Source organism: Phacochoerus africanus, chromosome 15, assembly GCF_016906955.1.
Source record: "Phacochoerus africanus isolate WHEZ1 chromosome 15, ROS_Pafr_v1, whole genome shotgun sequence".
Taxonomy (NCBI): Eukaryota; Metazoa; Chordata; class Mammalia; order Artiodactyla; family Suidae; genus Phacochoerus; species Phacochoerus africanus.
Window position 1 is genome coordinate 30,908,066 of NC_062558.1, and position 26,411 is coordinate 30,934,476.

Genomic DNA, 26,411 nt, shown 5'->3' on the forward strand with positions numbered 1-26,411 from the left:
TCAGCACTGTAAAATGGTGTTTATTTGAGAAAAAAAAACAAAATTTCTATAAGAATAAAATCATATCAGCACCTGCCAGGATAACTCCAGCCCACTTGCTCACAATCCAGAGGACTCTTATTTAGGGGCATGGCCTGATTTGCAAAAGATGCTAAATACAAATCAAGTTTTTAACAATGCCTTAATCCTGAGAGGTTTCATTGGGAGGCCACAGCATTTCCACCACCTAGTTCAGGCTTCCAGTCTCTTCCAGATCCTTAAGCTTCAGGGAAAGAAGAAAAGGAGGAAATGCCCACTAGACCAAGTCTGGGCAACGGAAGATGCTTTCCTGTTTCTGTTCCCCAGGGACAATCATCTTTGCAAAGGAATAATGTTGCAGCTGGAAGGAAAAAAGAAAAGGAACCTGGTAAGTTTCACTCTTTTAAAGTAAATGCCCAGTTAACAAAAGAACCAGACCGACCAGGGCTCCCTCCTCCTCCATACCTGCAATCTCATTCCCACCACAGCACTTCTCATGATTTCTACGGCCATCTGGAAATTGCCTTCATCTCCCAAAGACCCACCCCTACTCCACAGCCTTACATCTAACAAACATGCAGTGGATGCTGCAGTGTGAATGAAAGAATGCGGATACTTTACCCCAGCAATCCTTTTCCTGCCCAGCGTGTTGGGACGAGTCTAAGCTGGTGTTTCTCCCCTCTTCGGATCACTGTCACATTCAGGGGCTTCTGAAAGGGAAACAAGCTCATTTTACGTTCCACCTCCTTAGTACTCGAAGATTCAGGCTACAATGCTGAGATATTGTTTTTTGCCCAGGAGGTGGTAAGGATGTTTTTTTTTTTTTTTGGTCTTTTTGTCTTTTTAGGGCTGCACCCATGGCATATGGAGGTTCCTAGGCTTGAGGTCCAGTCAGAGCTATAGCTGCCAGCCTACGCCAGAGCCATAGCAACACTGGATCTGAGACATGTCTGTGACCTACACCACAGCTCACGTCAATGCCAGATCTTTAACCCATTGAGCAAGACCAGGGATGGAACTCGAGTCTTCATGGATGCTAGTTGAGTTAGCCATGATAGGAGCTCCAAGGTGCTCATTTTAAGCATAAGTCCTACAACCTGTCAAGAAGGTGGGGGACGTGGCACTCTTGGGCAGCCAGTGGGGCTAGAGATTAGTACCATCTTCCTGGAAAAACACATCCCCCCAACAACAACAACAAATCTTTAAAAGATGCATACAGGAGTTCCCGTTGTGGCACAGTAGTTAACGAATCCGACTAGGAACTATGAGGTTGCGGGTTCAATCCCTGGCCTTGCTCAGTGGGTTAAGGATCCGGCGTTGCCGTGAACTATAGTGTAGGTCACAGACGCAGCTCGGATCCAGCGTGGCTGTGGCTGTGGCTATGGCTGGCAGCTACAGCTCCGATTCGACCCCTAGCCTGGGAACCTCCATGTGCCACAGGAGCGGCCCAAGAATTGGCAAAAAGACAAAAATAAATAAATAAATAATGCATACAAGATATATTATGCAAAAGTACAGGATGATATCTGAACAAAGTGTTCATCCCAGAACAGTTTATAAATTCAAAAACTAAAAACACCCAGAAAATCTCTCAGTAAATTCAATACAGTACAGTGAATAAGTAGTTGTTTTTTTTTTTTTTTGTCCTTTTGCTATTTCTTTGGGCCGCTCCCGCGGCATATGGAGGTTCCCAGGCTAGGGGTCCAATCGGAGCTGTAGCCACCGGCCTATGACAGAGCCACAGCAACGCGGGATCTGAGCCACGTCTGCAACCTACACCACAGCTCACGGCAACGCCGGATCGTTAACCCACTGAGCAAGGGCAGGGACCGAACCCGCAACCTCATGGTTCCTAGTCGGATTCGTTAACCACTGCGCCACAACGGGAACTCCAAGTAGTTTTAATTAAAACAAAATAAACCATGAACCCATTTGAATCTATACCCTAAAAGGACGTATTGTTGTAAATCAAGTATACTTCAATTTTTAAAAATAATTTTAAAATAAATAAAAAGAACAAAAGCTCTAAAAATTCAATAAATAAATAGCCATATGTGTTGTTTGGTGCATACAACATTTTCTGGAAGATAAACTATTAACAGTGGTTACTTCCAGAAAGAAGCACTAGCAGTTTGGAGTAAGAGAGGGACACATTTACTTTTATATCTTTCTATACTATAGAATTTTTTTTTACCATGTGTTCATTGCTTTAACAAAGAAATTAAAGTGGGTAAAATATATACCAAAAAAAAATTACAAATTGAAACAAGATTCACCAAACATAAAAGCCTTTATACATCAAAGAACTGTCAACAGAGTAAAAAATCAACCGCAGAATGGGAGAAAGTATTTGCAAATCATATAGCTGATAAGATATTAATATCCAGAATATACTAAGAACTATAGGAGTTCCCTGGTGGTTCAGTGAGTTAAGGATGTGGTGTTGTCACTGCTGTGGCTCAGGTCACTGCTATGGCATGGGTTTGACCCCTGGCCTGGGAACTTCCGCATACCACAGGCATGGCCAAAAAAAAAAGAACTCCTACAACTCAACAACAACAACAACAAAAACAACCTGATTAAAAAAATGAGCAAAGGGGAGTTCCTATCATGGCACATGGTTCCGACTAGGAACCATGAGGTTGCAGGTTCGATCCCAGGCCTCGCTCAGCGGGTTAAGGATCCGGCGTTGCTGTGAGTTATGGTGTAGGTTGCAGAGGCAGCTCAGATCTGACGTTGCTGTGGCTCTGGCGTAGGCCAGCGGCTACAGCTCCAATTGGACCCCTAGCCTGGAAACCTCAATATGCCGCAGGAACGGCCCTGGAAAAGGCAAAAAGACGAAAAAAAAAAGCAAAAGGAGTTCCCATTGTGGTTCAACAGTAAGGAATCTGACTGGTGTCCATGAGGATGAGGGTTCAATCCCTGGCCTCGATGGGTGGGTTGGGAACCTGGTGGTGCCATGAGTTGTTATCGTCTGTGGGTCACAGACGATGCTCGGATTTGGTATTGCTGTGGCTGTGGTGTAGGCTGGTGGCTACAGCTCTGATTGGACCCCTAGCCTGGGATCCTCCATATGCCATGGGTGCGGCCCTAAAAAGACAAAAAGACAAAAATAAATAAATAAATAAAACAGGAAAACCACATAAACCTGCAATTAAACATCTGGACATATATCCAAAGAACGGAAACCTGGAACTTGAACAAGTATTTGTACACCCATGTTCACAGCAGCATCATGAGAAGCTTCCCAGCCAAGAGGTGGAAACAACCCAAATGGCCACCAATGGATTAATGGATAAACAAAATGTGGTGTATACACACAACAGAATATTATTCAGCCTTAAAAAGGAAATTCTGATGCATGTAACAACCTGAATGGATCATGAAGACACTATGCTAAGCGAAATTCATCAGTTATAAAAGAACAAATAGTGTTCTGATTCCACTTAGAGGGAGTAAACAAAGCAGCCACAGTCAGAGACAGAAAGCGGATGAGTGATTGCCAGAGACTGGGGGAGATGGGAATGGGCAGACTGTCAGTTTGGGAAGATGAAAAAGTTCTGGAGATGGATGGTGGAGATGGTTGAAGAACAGTGTATACAGAACTGTACACTTAAAAATGGTTAAAATGGTAAATTTTGTGTTATGTTTATTTTACAACAATTTTTTTAAATTAAGGCAGATCTATCGATGTAAGCTCTGAATCTGAAATAAATAAAGCATGTTGAAAATCCAAAAAGATGCCATTTTTTACCTAGACTGTCATAGAATCAAAGACTGACAATAACACAGATGGGGAGGGGTCAAGAAACAGGCACTCACACACAGCACGGCCAAGCCTGCAAACTAAGGCGAGCCTTTGGGAGGACACCATGACAACAGCTGGCAAATCTGTAACCCAGTAATCCCACTTCTAGAAATTCCTCACGTAAGACAAGAATATTCGCTACACCACTGTTTGTGATGGCCAAATACTAGAAACAGCCTAAGTGTCAGCTATGCTTAAGTGAACAATGTCAAGACAAGCCATGGAATATGGTGACGGTACATATGGATATCAATGTGGAAATCCCTTCAAACGGGAAAGCATCCAGAACAGTAGGCAGAGTAGGTCCTATGACTTCTTTTTCAAAAAGCTATCACTCTAGGAGTTCCCATTGTGGCTCAGTGGAAACGAACTCAACTAGTATCCATGAGGATGCCGGTTCAGTCTCTGGCCTCGCTCAGTGGGTTAAGGATCTGCATTGCTGTGAGCCGTGGTGTAGGTCGCAGAGGCGGCTCAGGTCCCACGTTGCAGTGGCTGTGGCATAGGCCAGCAGCTGCAGCTCTGATTTGACTCCTGAGAACTTCCATATGCTGCACCCTTGGCCCTAAAAAGCAAAAAAAAATAAAAATTAAAAAAGAAAAGCTATCACTCTAGACATACACACCCACACCCAAAAAATATGTGAGATCTACATAGATGTTCCAGAAAGGATGGCCCTGGGCGAGCCAGAAACCCAGAGAGCATCCGTGACACCCACCATGATATTCAAGCCTATCGATTTCACAGCCTAAATGTCTCTCTGAATTGCCCACATCCTTCCATCTCCAGCACATTTCTCAGGCTGCTAAAGTTCTGTCAGTCCTCCAATCAGGTCCCTACCTAACATCGGGAGAAATCTTTTCAAGACAGCGAGCTGCTCACATCTATCATTCTCCAGCGTGGAGGTGTGCAAGGCTCTCTACTCCTGCTCAAGCAAAAAGAACAAAATCTTTGCCTGGGCCCTGCTGACCTCTCAGGGCGCCCTCCTCCCCTCTGCCCACTCTCTGCTACTCTGGGCCCCAGCCAGCCTTCTCCAGTCCTCCCACTGCAGGGCCCTGATCTCAGTGCAAGTTTCCTCTCCTGGTCGGTCTGCCTGCCTTGATAAACTTCTATACATTTACAGGCCACGTCTTCAGGAACATGCACCCTCAACCCCAAACGACATCAAAACCCCAATATTTGCTCTCATAGCCCCCTTAAACTTTTCCTTCATAGCACTGAGAGGAGTGTACAACTATGTACCTGTGATTCTTTCTTTTTTTTTTTTTTTTTTTGGCCACACTCTTGGCATGCAGAAGTTTCTGGGCCAAGGATCGAACCCTTGCCATATCAGTGACCCTTGCCACAGCAGTGACAATGCCGGATCCTTAACACAATAAACTGCCAGGGAACCCCTGTGATTTGATTAATGTTCATCTCCCACCAAAATGCTCCCACAGACCCTCAGTTTACCTGTTTTGTCCCCTGCTGTAGCACCTGAACCTTGCCCAGGACTCAAATTGAGTAGGGAAGATACTAGGGGACAGAGAGATCCAGGACTTTATTCTTACTTTAAATGCTTTCACACTGTGTGATTTTTTTTTTTTCACAATAAAAACGCATTTTGTTTGTTTGCTTTTTAGGGCCGCACCTGCGGCATATGGAGGTTGCTAGGCTAGGGGTCAAATTGGAGCTACAACTGCCGGCCTACATCACAGCCACAGTAAAGCAGGATCCAAGCCACCTCTGCGACCTACACCAGAGCTCACAGATCCTCAACCTACTGAGCGAGGTCAGGGATCAAACCCTCAACCTCATGGTTCCTAGTCAGATTCATTTCCACTGCACCACGACAGGAACTCCAAAAACATTATTTTTATCACTGAAATGTAATTCATATACAATAAAACATACTACTTTAAAGTATATGATTCAGTGGGTTTTAGTATAATTCAGAGATCTGCCCAACCCTCATCACTAATCTCAGAGAATTTCCATCACCCAAAATGCAATCTTGTACCCATCAGTAATCCCTCCCATTCCCTCTTCCCCCAGCCCCTGGCAACCACCAATCTGCTTTCTGTCTTTGGATTTCACTATTCTAGACATTTTATGTAAATGGACTTCTAAAATCTGTGGCCCTTTGTGTCTGGCTTCTTTCACTTAGTACAAATCCTTTCAAGGTTTGTTAACATTATAGTGTATCCGTACACCATTCCTTATTATGGCTGAATAAAATATGCTTTATTTGGGTTCCTGCTGTAACACAGTGGGTTAAGAATTCAACTGCAGCAACTAGGGTCACTCGGAGGTGCAGGTTCAGTCCCTGGCCTGGGACTTTCATATGCAGCAGGGGCAGCCATTTTTTAAAAATGCATTATTTTTATACAAAAAAAAAAATTTTTTTTTTTTTTTTGTCTTTTAGGGCCGCACCCACAGCATATGGAGGTTCCCAGGCTAGAGGTCTAATCGGAGCTGTAGCCTCCGGCCTACGCCACAGCCACAGCAACTCCAGATCTGAGCCATGTCTGCAACCTACACTACAGCTCATGGCAACGTCAGATCCTTAACCCGCTAAGCAAGGCCAGGGATCAAACCCTCGTCCTCGTGGATGCTAGTCAGGTTCATTAACCACTGAGCCATGAAGGGAGCTCCATTTATACCAAAATTTTTTAAATTTAAGACTTCTTTTAGGAGTTCTCCTTGTGGCTCAGCAGAAATGAATCTAACATCCATGAGGACCCAGGTTCGACCCCCAGCCTCACTCTGTGGGTTAAGGATCTGGCATTGCCATGAGCTGTGGTTGAGGCTGCAGATGCAGCTCGCATCCTGTGTTGCTGTGGCTGCGGTGAAAGCTGGCAGCTACAGCTCCAAATCAACCCCTAGCCTGGGAACCTCCATATGCTGAGGATAGGGCCCTACAAAAAGAAAAAAGAAAAAAAAAAGACTTTCTTCTTTTAAAATACATGAATTTCATCCAGAAACTCACCTTTAGAAAGTTATCTAAAGACAAAGAGATTTGTCTACAAGAGTGTTAATTTCTAGGTTACCATAAAATTGGAAACTACCAAAATGTCTAAGAAATTTTTTAAAACTTTTTTTTTTTTTTTTTTAATTCACAAAGCAGACTATGGAAATCCAAATCCCTGATTCTCAAGCTGGGCTCTGGTTCCAGGAAGACCCAGGGCTGGGCCCTGAGGGAGTGAGGTCCCTCTTCCCCCAACCTCCTCTAGCCCAGCTCAACAGCTCAACTTTAACTGCTTGATATAATGGAATTCCCCAAGAAATTTCATATGAAGAAAAGATTCTGTTGCTAAAAAAAAAATGCTCAATAACTACTTTTGTAAAGATGACTTACAGAGTATTTTTTTTCCTTTTTACAGCCAAACCTGTGGCACATGGAAGTTCCCAGGTCAGGAGTTGAATCAGAGCTGCAGTTTCAGCCTATGCCACAACCACGGCAACACCAGATTCAAGCCACATCTGTGGTCTACACTGCAGCTTGCGGCAACACTGGATCCTCCTCAACCCAGTGAGTGAGGCCAGGGATCAAACCCAAATCCTCAGAGTCAACCCTGGGTTCTTAACCCGCTGAGCCACAATGGGAACTCCACTTATACACTATTGTTAACTACAACCACCATCCTGTACATTATAGTATATAATAATATTCTATTGCATATTTGAAAGTCACTAAGAGAGTAAATCTTAAAAGTGCTCATCACAAGAAAAAAAATTTGTAACTATGGATGGTGACAGATGTTACCTAGATTTATTGCGGCAATCATTTCACAATCTATGCAAATATTGAATAATTATGTTGTATAGCTGAAACTAATATAATGTTATATGTCAATTATATCTCAGTTTTTTTTTTGTCTTTTTGATATTTCTTGGGCCGCTCCTGCAGCATGTGGAGGTTCCCAGGCTAGGGGTTGAATCGGAGCTGTAGCCACCGGCCTACGCCAGAGCCACAGCAACGCGGGATCCGAGCCGCGTCTGCAACCTACACCACAGCTCACGGCAACGCCGGATCCTCAACCCACTGAGCAAGGGCAGGGATAGAACCGGCAACCTCATGGTTCCTAGTTGGATTCGTTAACCACTGCGCCACGACGGGAACTCCTATCTCAATTTTTTAAAAAACGGATTTATAGGTCTATAAAGAGCCTAAGAAGCTATTTAACTAGAAAAGACAGCTTAAAAACCAATAGCTATAATGAGTAATCAACAACTAGAAACAACCTAAATGCCGCTCACTGGTAAATGGATGACCAATGTGGGGTTCATTACCTAGTGGAGCACTACTCAGCAGTGAAAATGGATAGAATAGAGATGCACATGACAACATGGAAGAACCTCAGATATATGATGCTGGGTGAAAGAATTCAGACTTAAAGGGCTTTATACTGTGCTCTTCCACTTACATGATATTCTGGAAAAGGCAAAGCTACAGAAATGGAGCAAAGACCAGCGGTTTCCTAGGCCTGAGGTGCAGGGAGTGGTTAACTACAGAAGAATGAGGCTATGTGGGATTGTAGAACTGCTCTGTATCTTTGGTGCATTTACACAACTACATACAGCTGTCAAAATTCACAGTACTGGAGTTCATGCTGTGGTGCAACGGGATTGGCAGCATCTCTGGAGCGCTAGGACTCAGGCTGGATCCCCAGCCTGGCACACTGGGTGGAGGATCCAGCACTATTGCAGCTGCAGCTAGGTCACAACTGTGGCTGGGATGTGATGCCTGCCCTGGGAATTCCACACACCTTGGGGCAGCCAAAAAAGAAAAAACAAACAAAAAATTCAAAGTACTGTACACTGCAAAGGGTGAATTTTGCCATTGGTGAGTTATACCTTAATAAAAAGCAACCCATAGCTCTGTGTGCTGATGTTTGAACAGACTGCCCCTGGAAGGACATGTGGTTGGAAAGTAGCTGCTTTTGGAGGAGAAGAAGTAGACTTGAAGAAGAAGGAGATTTTTCATTATATGTTCTTTGGTTCTGTTTTTAACCATGTATATATATTGCCTCTTACAGGAAAAAAGAAAAGAAATATTTACAAAACAAGCCAGTAACAATGAGCCTAGACAACTACAAAGTTTAAAAGTATGTGCAGCAAGGGACTGAGGGCTGAAAAATAGAGACTTTGGGAAAACACACCAGATTGAACCTACATCTGCACCACCTCTAGAAACCTCACTAAAATGATGATTGGACAGTAAAGAGGTAACAAAGGTATAACGCCACAAGGATAAATACATTCTTTGATAGTCCTTCCTTCAAGAGTTAAAGCCTAATTTCCCTCTGGAGTTCCCGTTGTGGCTCAGGGGTTAACGAACCAAACTAGCATCCATGAGGACTGGGGTTCGATCCCTGGCCTTGCTCAGTGGGTTAAGAATCCAGCGTTGCCGTGAGCTGTGGTGTAGGTCGCAGACGCGGCTCAGATCCCGAGTTGCTGTGGCTCTGGCGTAGGCCAGTGGCTATAGTTCCGATTAGACCCCTAGCCTGGGAACCTCCATATGCCATGGGGGCAGCTCTAGGAAAGAAAAAAAAAAAAAAAAAGGAAAAAAAAAGCCTAATTCCCCTCCCTCTGAGCGTGGGCTGGACTTAGTGAGTCACTTCTAATGAACAGAGAGCGGAAGAAGTGATAGTGTGCATCTTCAGGGACCCGGTCAGAGAAGATGTTGCCGCCTCCTCTCTGCTCTCACTTCTCTCCACTCTGGGGGGCAGCTGCCATGTTGTGAGGACACTCAAGCAGCACTGTGGAGAGGCCCCTGTGATGAGGAACTAAAGCCGCCTAACAACAGCCATGTGAGTGAGGCAGTTCGAAGCTGATTTTCTAACCTCAGTCAAGTCCTCAGATGCTGCAGTTTCTGCTAACATCTTGACCACAACCTCATGAGAGACCCTGGGCCCAAACCACCCAGCCACACAACTCCTAGATGCCTGACCTCAGCAACTGAAAGCAATAATAAGTGTTTGGTGTTTTAAGCTGCTAAAGTTTTGGGGTGAGTTTTCACTCACCAATAGACAAATAATACACCCTTTATGGCAAGGAGTTAAAGGGAAACAGAGCAGGAACTAACAGGTTTATTCCAGGGAACCCCAGAAAGGCTCCAAACAAATAGACCAAGGCAAACAATAAAAAATCCAACATATAAGAATTTTATAACAGCAGTGGCAATATAAATGAGTGTGTAAAGTACTAAATGGCACTGGGACAGCTACTACCCATTTAGGGAAAAAAAATAATAAAGTTTGGTGCCCTATCTTAGTCACAAAAATTAATTTCAGATGAGCTAAGAACTAAAGAGAAATGAAAACTTAAGTCCACATAAAAACTTATACAGAACATTCACGAAGTACTACTCTATAATAATAGTCAAAAGGTGAAAACAACCCCAATACTCATCAACGGATGAGTAGATAGAGAAAACATGGCATATCCATACAATGGAATTTTTTCTTTTTTTTTTGGCTTTTTAGGGCCACACCCATGGCACATGGAGGTTCCCAGGCTAGCAGTGGAATAGAAGCTATAGCTGCCAGCCTACACTACAGCCACAGCAATGCTGGATCCAAGCAGCAACTGCAACCTACACCACAGCTCATGGCAACGCTGGATCCTTAACCCAATGAGCAAGGCCAGGGATCAAACCCCAGTCCTCATGGATGCTAGTTGGGTTTGTTAACCCCTGAGCCATGACAGGAACTCCCATGCAATGGAATATTATATAGTCATAAAAAGGAATGAAGCACTGACACATGCTACAACATGGTTGAACCTTGAAAATACTATGTTAAGGGAAAGTAGTCATAACATAGTCATATTGTATGATCCCATTTATACAAAATGTACAAAGTAAACAAGTCCATAGAGACAGAAAGCAGCTTAGTGGTTGCCGCAGTTGGCGTATACAGGGAGAACGGGGAGTGACTGCTAATGAATACAAGGCTTCTCTTTGAGGTGATGAAAATGTTCTAAAATTGATTGTGATAATGGATACACAACTCTATGAATATACTAAAACTACTGGATTAGGCATTTTAAATGGGTGAACTGTAAGGTATGTGAATTATACCATAACAAACTGTTATAAAAAAATAATAAAAGAGGAGTTCCCATTATGGCTCAGTGGTAACCAACCCAACCGGTATCCATGAGGATGCAGGTTCGATCCCTGGCCCTGCTCAGTGGGTTAAAGATCCAGTGTTACCATGGACTGTGGTGTAGGTCGAAGACTCAGCTCATATCCCGAGTTGCTCTGGCTGCGGTATAAGCCAGCAGCTATAGCTCCGATTTGACCCCTAGCCTGAGAACTTCCGTATGCTGCAGGTATGGGCCTAAAAAGCAAATAATAATAATAATAATAACAATAATAATAGTAAAAGATACATTCCAGATGGATTAAAGAAAAGCTAAAGACAAAACAATAAAAGTACCAGAAGAGGGAGTTCCCATCGTGGCACAGCAAAAATGAATCAGACTAGGAACTATGAGGCTGCGGGTTCAATCACTGCCCTCGCTCAGTGGGTTAAGGATCTGGCTTTGCTGTGAGCTGTGGTGTAGGTTGCAGACATGGCTTGGATCTGGTATTGCTGTGGCTCTGGCATAGGCCAGCAGCAACAGCTCCAATTAGACCCCTAGCCTGGAAACCTCCACATGCCGCAGGTGCAGCCCTAAAAAGACAAAAAAAAAAAAAAGTACTGGAAGAGGAGTTCCCTGGTGGCCTATCGGGTTAAGGATCCAGCATTGTCACTGCTGTGGTTCAGGTCACTGCTGTGGCATGGGTTCGATTCATGGCCTAGGAACTTTGACACACCATGAGTGTGGGAAAAAAAAAATTTCTTTTAAGTACTAGAAGAATTTCTTTAAGCAGCCACAAAATGCCAAAGTTATAACACAAAATGATGAATTTGACAAAAATCAAAAATTTAAACTTCTCCACCAGTGCAAACTTGACGAAGGTGTCAGCCTGTGCAGAAATGAGGGCCTGACCTCTAGCAGGGGTGCAAACACCAGCCAAATGTGTCTTGGCCGGAGGCCTGCCTTCTGATGAGTTACACAAGGATGAGCAGTGTGGCCAAGCAGGGCCTGAGTGGGCACAAGACAAACCAGGAACTGCCGGCTGAACTGAAGATTTCATTTGGGAACCAAAAAGTTTAGTAATTTCTCTGGACTTTGAGCCCCATGTTTCTCCTGCAAAGTATGGATCTTTGCCAAAAAAAAAAAGTTCTGTTGGGGTTACATTACTGAGAAACAAGCTGAGATGATTAGGTGGAAATTTTTTTTTTTAATTCTTTTTACTGTCACACCTGCAGCACATGGAAGTTCCCAGGCTAGGGGCTGAATCAGAGCTGCAGCTGCCGGCCTACACAACAGCCACAGCAATGCAGGATCCGAGCCACATCTGTGACCTACACCACAACTCATGGCAATGCTGGATCCTTAACCCACTGAGCAAGGCCAGCAATTGAACACACATCCTCGAAGACACTGTTGGGTTCTTAACCCACTGAATCACGAAGGGAACTTCAGAAATGTTTGGGGGTTTTTTGGTTTGTTTTTCACTTTTTAGGGCCACACCCGTGGCATATGGAGGTTCCCAGGCTAGGGGTCTAATTGGAGCTACAGCTGCCTGACTTCATCACAGCCACAGCAACACCAGATTCAAGCCACATCTGCAACCTACACCACAGGCCACAGCAATGCCAGACCCTTAACCCACTGAGCAAGGCCAGGAATTGAACCTGTGTCCTCATGGATACTAGTTGGGTTCATTACCACTGAAACATGACAGGAACTCCAGCACCGTATTTCCTTATTTAAATTCTCATGTATGGTTTTGGCAGTGAAGAACCCTGTAACATCAATAAATTCAACAAAATGGATATCTAAGCGAATTTTCAAAAAACACTCAAGTAATCAAAGTTACCATAAATAAAGTTAAAAGTAAAGGAGCTAATCAGAAGAAACATACGTAACATGTAAACAGGCAAAGGTTTAATATCTAGACTATACCACTGAGCCACAATGGGAACTCCCTGACTTTTTCAAATTACCCTATTAAAGCCTTAATTGTGCATTCACTTAGAGCCTATAATTCTACTTGCCTGTATGCACAGTTGTGAACAAGTATACACAACTGGGAGTTCCTGTCGTGGTGCAGTGGTTGACAAATCCGACTAGGAACCATGAGATTGCGGGTTCGATCCCTGCCCTTGCTCAGTGGGTTAAGGATCCGGCGTTGCCGTGAGCTGTGGTATAGGTCGCAGACGCGGCTCCGATCCCGTGTTGCTGTGGCTCTGGTGGAGGCCAGTGGCTACAGCTCTGATTCGACCCCTAGCCTGGGAACCTCTATATGCCGCGGGAGCGGCCCAAGAAAATGGCAAAAAGACAAAAAAATATATACATATACACACAACTGTTCACACCGGCATGAAATTGGAAATGACCAAGTCTACTAATCAGGCAGCAGATGGACAAACTGCCATCCATTCATACCACAGAGGACTATGCAGCAGTACAAAGAGCAAAGTATGTGCCCAAATGAAAAGATCTCCAAGAAATCTTGTTAATGAAAGCGAGAATGGAGAGCAGAACAGAGGGACCTTAGAGCAGCTAGAAAGGCCTCACTGAGAAGGTGGCATTTCTCTAAGAGGAGTGGGGGAAGGAAGGAAGATGAGGGGATAAGGGAAGAAGATGAAGGAACTAAGGGAGTGGACAAGCATTCTAGGTGAGGGAATAGCAAAGGCAAAGGCTCTGAGCGGGGACTGGGCCTGAGTAACAGCACTTTTGAGGGCAGCAGTCAAAGGCCCCGGAGATTCCAGGGTTACTGGCCAGGTGCCAAAGTAACCCCCAACTCACCCCCTCACTGTGCTGGACCACGCTGCCAATATTCTGCAGTGACTGGAAGTTTTGGGTATTTACAGAGCCAAACTCCACAATCTCGTCATCCACTTGCAGACCCTAAAGAGAGAAACAGAAAACCAGACTAGAAGTTAAATGTGCTTCTGGTGTTCGTTTACCCTCTCATACACTCCCAATTGAATGTCAAGGTCAGGAGCATGTTCTCTGTTGCAGAGAATGGCAGGGATGAAGCAAAGAGGTTGGGATTTAGATAGCCTGGGCAGGAAGGTGCGGTGGATATGGGACCACCCCCTCCGGGAGTTCCTCCAGGGACAGAGCAAGGAAAAGGCCGCCAGGTCCACCTAGTGCCTAATAAAAGCTGGTGGTTGAGGAGGCCCTGAGGCAAAAAGCTCTCTGGGGTCCTGACCCAGGTCCTGGGGCAAGAAGAGGCAGGCCTGTCTGGCATATTTTGTAAGGGAGTCAGAATTTTGACACATTTGCCCTCAAAGCCCCAAGCAAGCAGCCACAGGCACGATGCTGACCCAGGACCAGAGAACCCTTTCGTTCTAAGAACACAGATCAGAATTCATTCATCCCTTTGACAAATATCTGTCATGGGCCGAGGACAGCCCTGTGCTAGTTGCAATGCATACAGCAGGGAACACAACAGAGCTTATGTGTAACAGTCCTATGATCACTAAAGACCACCAGGTGATGACCCAGTTTCGCCTAGAAGCTACGTGTCCTGGCACAGGGTACTTCAGGTCTTTGAGGCTTTTCCTCATGGGTGGAAGGGCGTAGCTTAGTACTACCCCAGATGGTGGCTGTGGGATTAAATATTAAATGCAGGTCCACATGAAAACTTGTACATGATGTTCACAGAGTGTTATTAGTTAACAGTCAAAAACTGGATGCTGGTGAACAGACAACAAAATGAGGCCTATCCACCCAGCACATCATACTCAGCGGCAGAAAGGAAAGGAGAGACACACGCTCCAACACTTGATGACCTTGAAAACATGACACTAAGAGGAAGAAGCCGGACACAAAGGACCACGTATTGTATAATTCCATTTCCATATACATGAATGTCCCCAACAGGCAAATTCAGAGACAGAAAGCAGACTACCAGGTGCCAGGGGCTGGGGAGGATGTGGGCTTGAGGCATAACGATTAATTGGTACAGGGCTTCCTTTTAGGATAATGAAAATATCCTAAAATTTATTGTGAATACACTAAAAGCTACTGAGTCATATACGTAATTTTTTTTTTTGCTTTTTTTTTTTTAAAGGGCCGCACCTATGGTATATGGAAGTTCCCAGGCTAGGGGAAGAATTGGAGCGACAGCCACCGGCTTACACCACAGCCACAGCAACGCCAGATCCAAGCTGTGTCTGTAACCTACACCACAGCTGACAGCAACACTGGATCCTTAACCCACTGATTAAGGCTAGGGATCGAACCTGTGACCTGATGGATACTAGTTGAGTTCATTACTGCTGAGCCACATAAGGAACTCCCACATATGTACTTTTTGGGTTTTTTTTCCAATTTTTGGCCACCCCTTGCATACAGAGCTCCCAGGCCAGGGATCAGATCCAAGCCACAGCTGCAGCAACACTGGTTCCTCAATCCACTGTGCCAGAATGGGGATCAAACCTATGTCCCGGTACTCCCAAGACCCCACCGATCCCATTGTGCCACAGCAGGAATGTCTATATGTGTACTTTAAATGGGTGAAAATTATGGTATGTGAATAATACCCCAATAAAGCTATTAAAACTTTTAAAAACACACAGCAGATGAGGTATATAACTCACTTGGCAGGACATGTGGTGCAAAGCAAGGGCTCATAAGTGGCAGCTCTTTTCTTTTTTTTTTAACTATTCCCCCCCCCCTTTTTTTGTGTGTGTGTCTTTTTGCTATTTCTTGGGCCGCTCCCGCGGCATATGGAGGTTCCCAGGCTAGGGGTCAAATCGGAGCTGTAGCCACCAGCCTACGCCAGAGCCACAGCAACGCGGGATCCGAGCCGCATCTGCAACCTACACCACAGCTCGAGGCAACGCCGGATCGTTAACCCACTGAGCAAGGGCAGGGACCAAACCCGCAACCTCATGGTTCCTAGCAGGATTCGTTAACCACTGCGCCACGACGGGAACTCCAGTGGCAGCTCTTGTTATCACTCTCATATCCATTATTCAATGCTTAGCTAAAACCACCCCCAGTAAGAGATCCTCTTTCCCTCTCTTGGGACATTTATCACCTTCTACCCTGTGTCCCAGGGTCTTCCCAACTGGTTGGAGCAGCAGAGGTGACTCTGGATGGGCTGCCAGGGGTCACCCTCAGTGTCTGCCGCACAGGAAGTGAAGCTGCAGCATGGAGAGAGGGTGGGTCCCTCTGCCCAAAGTCCCCCACCAAACCCCAAGGCGCCCTCTTGGTGTGGACTTGGGCGGCGGAGCCTGGCTTACCGCGATGCTGGCGGGGGAGCCGGGGCTGATGCTGTTCACTTTGGCGAAGGCCTGAGGGAGGCTGAGGCCCTGGCTCTGGCCCAGGCCAAGGCCCAGGGCCTCCCTGTGGGCCTCAGCCAGGTCCCGGGCCTGCTTCTCCTTGTCTCGGGCATGCAGCTGATGCAGGGCCTCCTCCACCTGCTTCATCACTGCCTTGTGATCGTTCTGCAAGCCTGGGCAGAGAGCATCATATCAGGGGCCAAGGAAGACAGCTGAGGACATGCAACCCCCACCCCTATTCATTCTCTGAATATTTAATGAGTGCTTATTAGATGCCAGATATTGTGCGAGAGGCTGAGGACGCCTCTGAGAACAGGACAGAGGGGTTGCCCTCATGAAGCTTACAGTCTGGCAAGGAAAGCAGCTGCAGGACAGATCATTAAAGTGACACATGATGACTGTGATGAGGACCAACACAGCCGGGGGACCTGACCGTGCTGATCCAGGAAATCAGGGAAGGCTTCCCAGAGGCAGCGCTGTTTCAGCCTAGACCTGAAAGGTGAGCAGGAGGAAGGAGCTGTCCAGCTGAACCGCTGGCCACAAACTCACAGGCACACAAGGGCAAGCTCAAGAACCAGACAAACAAGTGAAGCAGGCTGGGGGTAGGAAGTTCACTTTTCTCCTGGCACAGCTAGAAGAAAACATGATGCCATGTCTATGAACACATGTCTGGTGAGGTTCAGTCCAGGAGAAGCAACAGAAAGAAAAGCTGGAAATTATGAGTTTGGGGATGAAATCCTCTGAGTTTTTTCAGTACTGATGGCTCACTCAAAATGTGGTGAACTACTGTGCCGGTACAGTAAGTCAACTCTGCTGTACAGTACAGCAGAATGGCTGGGATTTTAACTTTTTTTTTTTTTTTTTTTTTTTTTTGCCACCAACCTGACCTGGCTCCTCCACTCCTGTTGCTTCGGTGAGGCCCTTAGACATCAGAGGCCTCCTGCACTGAACCCACAGGAGCAGACACAAGAGCCTAGATTTGAATAAGTGGAGACATAAACCTGGGAAGGAAGACTTAAAATTGTGTCAGTGTATAATACACGGTCACTCTCGAACTAGTGAGGATCCTCCAGGCAGTAAGTTCCACGAGGACCCCTGAGCCTTCAGCAAGGCCGGCAACAGTAAGTCTCCAGCTATAGCTGCTGGGTAAGAGAATGAATGATTTTATTTACCATAAACTGAAATTCTAATTGGAATCTAAAAAACATGTTTTCCTTGGACAAAATGTTTCCAAAGTGCATTTAAAAACACAAACTTGCAGTGGCATGGACTGGGAGTGTGCGGTTAGGAGATGCAAACTATTACATTTAGAACGGATAAACAAGATCCTACTGTACAGCACAGGTAACTATAACCAATCTCCTGGGATATAACATGATAGAAAAAATATTAAAAATATTAAAAAAAAGTAGGAGTTCCTGTCGTGGCGCAGTGGAAACAAATCCAACTTGGAACCTTGAGGTTGCAGGTTCGATCAGTGGGTTAAGGATCTGGCATTGCCGTGAGCTGTGGTATAGGTCACAGACGCAGCTCGGATCTAGCGTTGCAGTGGCTGTGGTGCAGGCCGGCAGCAACAGCTCCGATTACACCCCTAGCCTGGGATTGGCCCCAGAAAAGGCAAAAAAAAAAAAAAAGAGAGAGAGAGAGAGAATAGACAATCTGAATTCTCGTGTGGCTCATCAGAAATGAATCTGACTAGGATCCATGAGGATGCAGGTTCGATCCCTGGCCTCGCTCAGTGGGTTAAGGATCCAGCGTTGCCGTGAGCTGTGGTGTCAATCACAGACTCGGCTTGGACCCCGCGTTGCTATGGCTGCGGCAGAGGCCACAGCTGTAGCTCCGATTTGAACCCTAGCCTGGGAACTTCCATATGCTGTGGGTGCTGCCCCAAAAAGAAAAAAAAAAATCAATCTAAAAAAACCCAAACTTGCAATGATAACAAATGCAGCATACTAATATAAGATGTTAATAATAGGGGAAACTGGGTATAGAATATATGGGGCCTCTCTGGGTTATTTTTCCTAGGTTATTTAGATTTATAGAAAAATCTAAAACTCTTCTTTAAAAATTAAGTCTATTTGGAGTTCCCATCGGGCTCAGAGGTAACAAACCCAACTAGTATCCATGAGGATGCAGGTTCGATCCCTGGCCTCACTCAGTGGGTTAAGGATTCAACATTGCCATCAGCTATGGTGTACGTCACAGACAAGGCTCAGATCTGGCATTGCAGTGGCTGTATCGTAGGCTGGCAGCTCCATCTCTGACTCAAACCCTAGCCTGTGAACTTCCATATGCCGCACCTGCAACCTTAAAAAGACCCCAAAAAAAGTGTATTTTTGTAAAGAAAATGGGGGGAGGGAGTGGAATGGATTGGGTATTTGGGGTTAATAGATGCAAACTATTGCCTTTGGAATGGATAAGCAATTGGATCCTGCTGTATAGCACTGGGAACTATATCTAGTCACTTATGATGGAGCATGATAATGTGAGAAAAAAAAATGTATACATATATGTGTAACTGGGTCACCTTGCTGTACAATAGAAAATTGACAGAACACTGTAAACCAGCTATAATGGAAGAAATACAAATCATTATAAAAGAAAAAAAAGAAAAAAGAAAATTTTAAAAAATGAAAAGAAAAGAAACTTGCAAGAATAGTTTTTCAAAAAATAAAAGACCTATAAGAAGGGCTCAGCCAGACTCTTACATATGTTAAAGTCATTAAGATGGAGTGATATCAGCACCCCAGAAAGACGGACGCAAAAAGCCCAGAAAGACATGTAAACACATCTAAAAATTTAACATGTAATGCTCATAGCATTTCAAATTAATAGAGAAAGAATAGACTAATAAGTGGAGCTGGAACACCAGGCCAACCATGTGGGGAAAAAAAATATGTCACTGCCCGCCTTTCACACCGAGGGCTACAGCTTCTCAAATTTCCCCCAAACCTACCTAACTGGGAAGCAAATGGGCTGCTTCCCTGAGGAGCCTAAGGGTTTTAGCCTAAAGCCCTAAATTTCCCTCCAGTCTTAACTGTCCTAATTATTCCCTACTCTGTATCTTCCTATTTGTTTTAGTAATAAAGTGGCATGCTTCTTCTCCCAAAATCTTCAAGGAAAAGTGATGCTCAAAGAAGTTCTATGATCATACTTAGAGGAACTTTTGGCATCTGAGGTTTTGTCCCACCCCAGGGTTACCTATACCCTCATTGAGAAGCCTGGTCTTATACCAAAGCACCCTGCAGATGAAGTCAAGATTCAAATACATAAAACAGGAGTTCCTCCTGTAGTGCAATAGGATCGGCAGGATGAAGGTTCAATCTCTGGCCCAGCACAGTGGGTTACGGATCTGGCATTGCTGCAGTTGCAGCATAGGTTGTAACTTCAGGTCAGATCTGATTCCTGGCCCAGGACATCCATATGCCATGGAGCAGCCAAAAGAGGTTAAAAAAAAGAAAAAAAAAAGGTAAAACAGAAGTCATTAAGGGGGAAATGTGGATGATAAATTCTACATCCCTTTGTGGGCTGGTTGCTCACCTACAGCAGTGTGAAAAATGGCCCCAAAGATGTTCACATCCTAATCCCCAGATCCTGTGAATCTACTACTTCACAAGGCAAAGGGGACTTTGTGGATTGATTAGGTTAAAGGCCATAAGGTGGAAAGACTATCCTGGATTATCCAGGTTGTGGGGGTGTGCAACCACAAGGGTCTTTATAAGTCAAAGAGGGAGGAAAACAGACATGATGACAGAATCAAAAGTTGGAGAAACCTGACTGCTGGTTGTGAAGATGGGACAGGCTGCAAGCCAAGGCATGTGGGCAGTTCCCAGAAGCCGGAAAAGATAAGGAAATAGGTTCTTCTCCAGAGCTTCCAAAAGGGACCCAGCCCAGCCGACACCCTGACCTTAAGTCACTGAGACCCACTTGGACGTCTTACCTCCAAAACTGTAAAATAATAAATCTGGGACGTTTTAAGACACTAAGCCAGGAGTTCCCGGCGTGGCGCAGTGGTTAACGAATCCGACTAGGAACCATGAGGTTGAGGGTTCGATCCCTGCCCTTGCTCAGTGGGTTAACGATCCGGCGTTGCCGTGAGCTGTGGTGTAGGTTGCAGACGCGGCTCCGATCCCGCGTTGCTGTGGCTCTGGTGTAGGCCAGTGGCTACAGCTCTGATTCGACCCCTAGCTGGGGAACCTCCATATGCCGTGGGAGCGGCCTAAGAAATAGCAAAAAGGACAAAAAAAAAAAAAAAAGACACTAAGCCAGCAGAAACAGAAAACTAATATACCACCCAACCTCTACTCTTGCTGTTTGTTCCTTGAATATCAATACAGACAGAGAGACAGACATATACACATACAGAAATAGGGGATTTTATTTAGGACAGCAACATGCACCATGGGGCACATTCTCCAACGTTTCTTCCAGGCAGAGGAGCCTATGAGAGGAAAGCAGAAACTACGGCAGGGGTGGGGGTGGGATTTGCAGGACAGATCCTTAATGGAGGGGTGCCAGCTGGCCTAGGAGCTTTTGTCCTTCCTGCCTGGCACAGGGACATGGTGACCCCACCTCAAGATAGATGACACTTCCTAAGGATGGCAGAGCCTGGGTTTCTGATGACCGGCCCGGGACTCCGTCCTCCAGATGTCTTTACTGAGGGACTGAACTCCTTTCCGTTTGAGTGGCCGTGCTGAGGGCACTGTCGTTAACGACTAAACCTGTTTCCTAACTCTAACTGATCTGATTAGGACTGTAAGTGATATTTGACTTGGGTTTCTATTGTTATTGTGATAAAGTTTCCACGGTAAAGTTCCTAAAAACAAAATGAAAAATGAAACCATGGAGTTCCTGTCATGGCACGTTGGAAACAAATCCGACTAGGAACCATGAGGTTGAGGGTTCGATCCCTGGCCTCGCTCAGTGGGTTAAGGATCCAGCATTGCTGTGGTGTAGGTCGCAGACACAGCTCAGATCTGGTGTTGCTTCGGCTCTGGTGTAGGCCGGCAGCAACAGCTCCGATGAGATCCCTAGCCTGGGAACCTCCATATGCTGTGGGTGCAACCCTAGAAAAGACAAAAAAAAAAGAAAAAAAAGAAAAATGAAACGATGGACACAGAGCCCTGGAGTCTAACCCATTCCCTTAGTCCGCAGGCTCTCAATGGGGACAGATGAGGTAATCCCATCAAGGCCAAAGTGAGGGGAGAGGATAATGTGGAGCACTGGTGCTTTCTCTGTGTGCCCTAAGCATCTCGGCTACAAGGTGGGAGAAGGTCCCCAGCGAGGGCCACTCACAGACGATATTGTGCCTTGCTGTTCGGACTTGGTACAGGTCCACATCTGACCGGGGGTAGCCCTCACAGTCCACTAGCGGCTCGTTCATCCCCACGCCTTTTTGCTGGAGAAGAGAAACAAGGTCAGAAAGATTCACAAGTGTGCAGTCGTCCAGCCCTCTTTCCCCAGACACTCTTCCTCTGAACTCCTAATAAAGGTGACAGTAATGACACTGCCAGGTACTACTCAATGTGCGCCAACGAGGTATGTTTCCACACCCTCTCCCATCTGCCCTCTGAAGTGGGCACTATTTTTTAACTGACTTCTAATAACACAAGCAAAGCATGAAGCCACTCTCCTTTTCTGAAGTTAACGCAGTGCAGATAAAACTAAGGATTTCTTTGAGCACCATCCCCAAGGCCAGCCTCTCCTCCACTCCTCCAAATCCTCCTTCCTATGGGCAGCTGACACCTGACTGGTGGCCTTGGAACCTGGGGGGAAGGGGGTGATAACCCCAAAGAACACTGAGCTGAGGCAGGACTTTGGATCTTCTGAAAATAAAGAGAGATCTAAAGGGGACTTCAAACAGGCTTTTCATCCCTGGCAGGCTACACTGATATCGCCAGATATCACCAGCTGCCATCTGGGGAGAGGAACTGGGTGGCTGGGGGACAGGGGAGGGAGAGAGACTTTCCATTTTATATCCTTTTGTAGACACTGAATCTTTTTTTTCCCCTTTTCTTTTTTTTAATGGTTGCACCTGAAGCATATGAATTGGTGCTGCCACGAGCAGCTCGGATCTGGCATTGCTGTGGCTGTGGTGTAGGCTGGCAGCTGCAGCTCTAATTCAACCCCTAGCCTGGGAACCTCCATATGCCACAGGGGAGGCCCTAAAAAGGCAAAAAAATAAAAATAAAGTGCCCTTTCTAGTTATCTTCAACCCTTCAATAATCAAGGAGAAAGTCCCCATTTCGTGCTTTATATCACCTCCAGATGACGTGTTAACTCAGGGCCTTTCCTTTTCTTTTTTTTTTTTTTTTTTTTTGGCCATGCCCACAGCATGCAGAAGTTCCCTGGCCAGGGACTGAACGTGAGCCACAGCTGTGACAATGCTAGACCCTTAACCTGCTGAGTCAGCAGGGAACTCCTATTTGTTTTATTGTTGTTGTTTTATTCTTTTTTTGGCTACCCCACAGAACGAGGAATTCCTGAGCCAGGGATCAGATCTGAGCTGCAGTTGAGACCTATGCCTCAGCTGTAGCAAGGCCAGATCCTTTAACCCATTTTGTCTGGACAGGGATCAAACTTAAGTCCCAGCACTCAGTCACACCGCCAATCTGATTGTGCCACAGCGGGAACTCCCTCCATTTTTGTTTCGTTTTGTTCTGTTTTTTTGGGTTTTTTTGTTTTGTTTTGTTTTGTTTTTTGCTCTTTAGGGCTGCACTGGAGGCATATGGAAGCTCCCAGGCTAGGGGTCGAATCGGAGGTACAACTGCCAGCCTACACCACAGACACAGCAACAAAGGATCCAAGCCACATCTTCGACCTACACCACAGCTCAGGGCAATGCCAGATCCCCCACCCACTGGGCGAGGTCAGGGATAGAACCCGCATCCTCATGGATACCAGTCAGATTCGTTTCCACTGCACCACAACACCACAACAGGAACTCCCCCTTTGTTCTGTTTTTAACGGCTTTATTGAGAAGTAATTTACATACCATACAATGCACCCATTTAAAGTGTACAATTTGGAGTTCCCTGGTAGCTCAGCAGGTTAAGGATCCAGCATTGTCACTGCTGTGGTATGGGTTTGATCCCTGGCCAGGAAGCATCACATGCCTCAGACGTGGCCAAAAAAGAAGTGTACAATTCAAAAGCTTTTTAGTATATTCACAGAGTCATGAAACCATCACAATAATCAATTTTATAACATTTCCAAAGAAACCCCAAACCCATTAGGAGTCATTCTCATTCCCCCTTCCTCTCAAGCCCTAGTAGCCATTAATCAATCTTCTGTCTATGGATTTGCCTATTCTGGATATTTCACATAAATGAAATCATAGGGAATTCCCATCCTGGCTCAGTGGTAATGAACTCGACTAGTATCCATGAGGATGTAGGTTCGATCCCTGGCCTCACTCAATGGGTTAAGGATCAGGTATTTCTGTGAGCTGTGGTGTAGGTTGCAAATGCAGCTGGGATCCCACATTGCTGTGGCTGTAGCACAGGCCAACGGCTGGAGCTTCGATTCAACCCCTAGCCTGGAAACTTGCATATGCCATGGGTGCGGCCCTAAAAAGACCAAAAAAAAAAAAAAAATGGCATCACAGGAGTTCCCTGGTGGTCTAGAAAGTTTAAGGATCCAGCACTGTCACTGTTGTGGCTCTTATTCCATCCCTGGCCCAGGAACTTGCACATACATGCCTCGGGCACAGTCAATCAATCAATGGAATCACAAAATATGTAGTCTTTTGTGATGAACTTCTTCCGCTTAGCAAAATGTTCACGGTTCATGCACACTGCAACATGTGTTAGCACTTCATTCCTTTTTACTGAATAATATCCCACTGTATGGTTAGACCACATTTTATTTATTTATTCATCAGTTGACAGATATTTGGATGGATCACCTTGATATACACTTTCACCTTATGTTTAAGAGAAGAGATTCTCATTTTTTTATATGCTGTTGAGTTGCAAAATTTCCTTTTAAAATAAAATTATCTAAGTAAAAAAGTGGGTCAGGAGTTCCCATCGTGGCTCAGTGGTTAACGGATTCACCTAGGAACCATGAGGTTGTGGGTTCGATCCCTGGCCTTGCTCAGTGGGTTAAGGATCCGGCGTTGCCATGAGCTGTGTGTGGTGTAGGTCTCAGACACAGCTTGGATCCTGCATTGCTGTGGCTGTGGCATAGGCCGGCACCTACAGCTCCAATTAGACCCCTAGCCTGGGAATCTCCATATGCCGAGGGTGCGGCCCTAGAAAAGACAAAAAGACAAAAAAAAAAGGAGGGTCAGAGAGTTCCATTCTGGCTCAGCAGAAACGAACCCAACTAGGATCCATGGGGATGTAGGTTCAATCCCTGGCCTTACTCAGTGGGTCAGGGATTCAGCGTTGCCATGAGCTGTGGTGTAGGTAGAAGACACAGCTCAGATCCCAAGTTGCTATGGCTGTGGTGTAGGCTGGCAGCTATAGCTCTGATTCAGTCCAGAGTCTGGGAACTTCCATATGCCTCAGGTGTGGCCCTAAAAACCAAAAAGGAAAAAAAAAATCAAACAAACAAAAAAAGCACACAATGCCACAATCTGACATATGATCTTTGAAAAAAAGAGTCAACTTGGAGTTCCCACTGTGGCACACCTGGGAGTGCTAGGGCACAGGTTCAATCCAAGGCCCGGCACAGTGGAAGGTTCTGGCATTGCCACAGGTGCGACTTACTTTGCAACTGTGGCTCAGATCTAATCCCTGGCCCCTGAGGGGGAAAAAAAAGTGGGTCAACTCAAAGAAAAATATCAAGGGAATAATAGTACAGGTGGTTTACAGATACACCTGAAGTAAAAAAAATAACTAAGGTGTGAGAAATTGCTGGCACAACTTAAAAGCACTGATTCTGGATTCAATAAGCATCAGATCTGAATCCCACTTTGTGAATTTGAGCAAGTGACTTCCCCTTTCTGAGCCTAAGGGTAACATACCAACTTCACAAAGTAGCTGAGAGGAGTCCATGACATAACACATAAACCAGCACCCTTCAGGTAAATACTCAGCATACAGTACCCCAGCCTCCATATGATACTTCACCTTACGCCCATCACCTAAAATGCATTCCATTTGCCCCTTATAAGATGTGATTAATTTATTCTTCCTCTGCAAACTGATTTGTGGTTTTACATTAAGTGGCTTTGGAGCCAGAGAGACCTGGGAACTAGCCTCACCACTGCCACTTCCTACATACATGACTCTAGGCCTCACTTTCCTCCTTACACCATAAGGATAACGAGAACTTCCTGTCGCTCAAAGCTCTGTCATGAGACCAGCGCCGTTAGCATCACTGGGAATTTGCTAAAAATGCACACACCGTCTCCCCATTAGAATCGGAATTTTAACAATGTCTCCAGGTGATTCGCATACACATTAAAGTATAAGAAGCTCCAACATAAAGTGATTTAAAAAGCTCAGGACATCTGGGAACCGTTCAACAAGGGCTGATAGAGGTGATTATCACCCTGCCTGTGCAAACTAATTAGCTCTGCGACCTGAGGCAGGTTTAAGAAATGCCTCTGTTTCCCCAACCCTAAAATGGGGTAAATAACAGAACACATTTCAAAGGATTGTTGGCAGTGGCATTGGTGGTATAGTGGTGAGCACAGCTGCCTTCCAAAGGATCGCTGGGAGGACTAAACGAGTTAACCAATGTTTAGCGCTTAACACAGCGCCCAGAACCCAGCAAGGGCTCCATAAATGCTTGCTAGAACATCAATACTAATTGTCCCAGTTATTCACGTTATTTGCCTCACTGCCTGCTACCGACAGAGGCCGCACTTGCAACGCCTTGAGCCTCCCAAGCAGAACCAGATCTACACATGAGAGCTCAAGCAGGGGCCGCCCGTACCTCCCAGGCCTCCCAGTTCCCAGGACCGCGTCAGGAGGCCTTGGGGCGCCTCCCACGCCCGCCCGGGAGCCCCGTGCCCACACTCACGCTCTCCAGCACATCATAATTGGCTTTGATCTGCGCCTCGATCTCCTCCTTGCGCCGTATCAGCGCCTGAATGTCGCTTACAGTCACCCCGCTGGCCTCCGGGGAACCTCCGCTCTGCCTAGCCTCCTGCTCCGACATCGTGGACCTCGGCCCGGAATCCTGGACAGCCGGTTTTCCGGCTGCGGACGCCCGAGGAGACTGTTGCTACGGCTCCACCGGCGGGCCAAAACACCACCGCCATTCGCAGGCGCCAGGAAAAGAGGGGCGTGGCTTGT

At 45.8% G+C, this 26,411-nt stretch overlaps 1 protein-coding gene across 1 annotated transcript; it reads right to left on the reverse strand.

The window, feature by feature from the left end:
- On the reverse strand, positions 1–26,411 carry PSMD9 (proteasome 26S subunit, non-ATPase 9). The gene is made up of 6 exons (XM_047761611.1): positions 26,137–26,411; positions 21,457–21,559; positions 16,123–16,334; positions 13,673–13,774; positions 640–728; positions 1–379 (listed from the first exon to the last, which is right to left on the reverse strand). The coding sequence occupies exons 1-6, from the start codon at positions 26,272–26,274 to the stop codon at positions 352–354; spliced, it is 672 nt and encodes a 223-aa protein (XP_047617567.1). The 5' UTR covers positions 26,275–26,411; the 3' UTR covers positions 1–351.

Coding starts and splice junctions, on each gene's coding strand:
- PSMD9 (XM_047761611.1), bottom strand. CDS start 26,274: ATGTCGGAGCAGGAGGCTAGGCAGAGCGGAGGTTCCCCGGAGGCCAGC. Junction 729..13,672: donor TGGTCCAGCACAGTGAGGGG/GTGAGTTGGGGG, acceptor TTTCCCTTTCAG/AAGCCCCTGAATGTGACAGT. Junction 380..639: donor GCAGGAAAAGGATTGCTGGG/GTAAAGTATCCG, acceptor TTTTCCTTCCAG/CTGCAACATTATTCCTTTGC.